At 43.1% G+C, this 2,740-nt stretch overlaps 1 protein-coding gene across 1 annotated transcript in view; it reads right to left on the bottom strand.

The window, feature by feature from the left end:
* Positions 1-2,740, bottom strand: part of Gars (glycyl-tRNA synthetase) — a 41,230-nt gene that overhangs the window by 31,390 nt on the left and 7,100 nt on the right. Inside the window, exon 2 of the mRNA XM_021190591.1 lies at positions 1,267-1,368. Within this exon, the coding sequence (XP_021046250.1) occupies positions 1,267-1,368 (102 nt within the window). The remainder of the gene's footprint in view (positions 1-1,266; positions 1,369-2,740) is intronic.

Here is a 2,740-nt window from a genome sequence, read left to right as displayed (position 1 = left end):
TGTGTGTGTGTGTGTGTGTGTGTGTGTGTGTGTGTGTGTGTGTTGAGGCAACAGTGTCCCTCCCCGTGTCATTTGCACCACAGGTTTGAGCAAGCAGGCTGAATATAGACAATAACCCCTGACACTCTAGCTCAATATGCCTGATTCCTCTGAGACGTGTCACTAACAGCAATGGGAAGCTGAATAATGCGAATACTTCTACTCGTGTAGCAAATATGATTACTTAAGATTGGAGAGACTACGCATGGTGGCTCACGCCTACAATCCCAGAATTGAGTTATTGAGTCAGAAGGAGTTAAAAGTCAAACTGGCTACAGTAAGACTTGGTCTCAAGAAAACAAAAATCAGACAGGATTACTGCACTTTTTCAAATGCAAATGCTGTGAAGTAATTTAAGCAATATCTCAGTTTATAATGTATTATGTAAGACATCACTTTAAAACCTCACATGCAAGGCTCAGAAGATGGCCCAGCAGGTAAGTGCTTGTTGACTAACACAGAGGCCTGAATTCAGCAGCCCCTTGGCACCCATGTAAAAGCACAGTGTGGGGTCATGGATCTGTAACCCCAGCATCGAGGAGATGGAGTCAGAGGATCTCAGGAGCTCACTGGCTAGCTCGTATTGCCAAACTGATGAACTCCAGGGCCAGTGAGAGATGACTGTCTCAAAAAATAAAAGGGACAGCAAGAAGGGACCTGACAGGGACCTCTGGCACTGATGCACAGACACAGACAGAGACAACACTCCCCCAATCCAAAACAAAACAAACTGACCTCTTAGACTATTTAAATTTAATGTTAGAAGGTTTACAATATGAAAGAGTCTGGAGTTAAAATATAAGATGGATTATAACAAAACTATTAAATCTAATCCCAGACAAATTCTTACAGAGGAGCACAATGTCTTCTAGGAAATTCATATGTTTTATTATGTCTAGGATTTAGTGGACAGTGAGAGTATGGGTTCAGGTAATGGGGAAGCTTTAGAGATAACGTGGCATTGTAAGTTGCACTTCGTTCTTGAAGCAGGGTCTAATGGGTCAGACAAATGTTCCACCACTGAGCTACACAACCTTGAGCTGTTCTCAGAGAAGACAAGAAGTTGGTTAGGTAGAGGAGGAGGAAAAGGCACACTGAATTAAAAACATAATGACCAAATGGCACTTGTTCAGAAAGCTTTCGAAGTCTTTCCTATCTAAAGAGATTAAGCAAAGAGGAATAAGCCTACACTTACTGACGTTTCTGTCTTAGCATCCCAAGACTTACCTTTGCTTCCAGAACCCTCTTCCGGGCCTTGAGCTCAGCTACTGCTCTGTCCACATCCACTTGTGGGGCTTTATCTTCTTTTAACTTCCGAACAAAGTCTCCCTGACCAACAAACAAGCTACAATCAGGATTGGTTTCAGAAATCAGCAAACACTAGTACTCTATTTTTAAACATGCACTTAAAAAGTATTTGTATACAAATACCAATTTCACATGTTTATTCTGTAAGATGTCTGTAAGAAGTATGAATAACTGAAGGCATGTGTCCACAGCATGCACAGTCCTGAGGAACACAAATAAGTGGATTCACATGGTGAGTTTGTGGGGAAGAGAACAGAGCTCAGATGTGGACTACTGACACTGAATGTTCAGACAGGTCACCAGCACATCAGACACAGCTAGAGAGAGAATTAGTCACCTAAGAGACAGACTTTAAAAGTGCCTGAAATAGTTCAGAAAGCCAGAGTTTAAACCCTCAGGCTGGTAAAGAACAGTAGTCTAAGACATTCAACTAGAATGTATAAGAAAGTAAACTTTTAAGAGGTAAAATTTGGGAAGATGGTTGACTATGAAATGTCACCAATTAACGATCAGCACAAGAAAATCCACACACACACACACACACAAGATGCCACACCTGGGCAAACCACAGTAAAAGATGCTGGGATTTAAAGACTCAGCTTTCACTTCCTATCAGCTAAACTGTGAAACCTGGAACAAACTGGAAATCTCTCTGGACTCCCGAGTATAGTAGACCCCTGCAGACTTACCCCACCCCCTGGGCTGTTACAGAACACCAAGTATTGCAATAATAATGTGTGTGCAAAATGGCTGGCAGCTTTTGTTCTGCCTGCAGGTACCTCAACCTCGCTGTGGCCACAGATGCTTCAAGCCAAATCCATTTCACACTGAATTGTTTTCTGTCTCTCAGGAAACATCAAGCTATGCTTCTTTAGCTCCAACACCTGACCAATTTCACCTCCCTATCTACCCTCTCCCCCTCAGACTAGATGCCAGCTTGTCCCACCTCAAATCATCTAACACTAACATGAAACTAGTCCCAAATAACCTCAACTTAGGCTAGTCTCATTTTTAAGCTTTACTTTCTGAACACAAACCATCCTTAGCTTGGTAACATCTCTACCTTGTGCTCAGTGTCCATCTTTCTACCACTGTGTTTCCCTGAGCTTAGCAACAGCTTACCATATTTCCAAATACTCCAACCTGGCTGCCCCCAACGCTGTCCCTTGCATAAGCACCTTTTTCGCCCATATACAAAGGGCTGAGAGGGTAGCCATGTTTTCTTTACTGTCTTCCCTCCAGAGATCCTAGACCCTGGAGGGATCCTTAGCATTCTCCTCTGGCTTTCCAAGTCCCCACTCCTCCATTCATTCATGACAGCTTCTTCTAGAACCCATGTTCTCTAGAATATTCCAGGCAGAAAGTACAAACAGAGCCGGGCGTGGTGGCGCAC

Source organism: Mus pahari, chromosome 2, assembly GCF_900095145.1.
Source record: "Mus pahari chromosome 2, PAHARI_EIJ_v1.1, whole genome shotgun sequence".
Classification (NCBI taxonomy): Eukaryota; Metazoa; Chordata; class Mammalia; order Rodentia; family Muridae; genus Mus; species Mus pahari.
The sequence above is the reverse complement of the archived record's forward strand: the minus strand, read 5'-3'. Positions and strand labels throughout refer to the sequence as shown.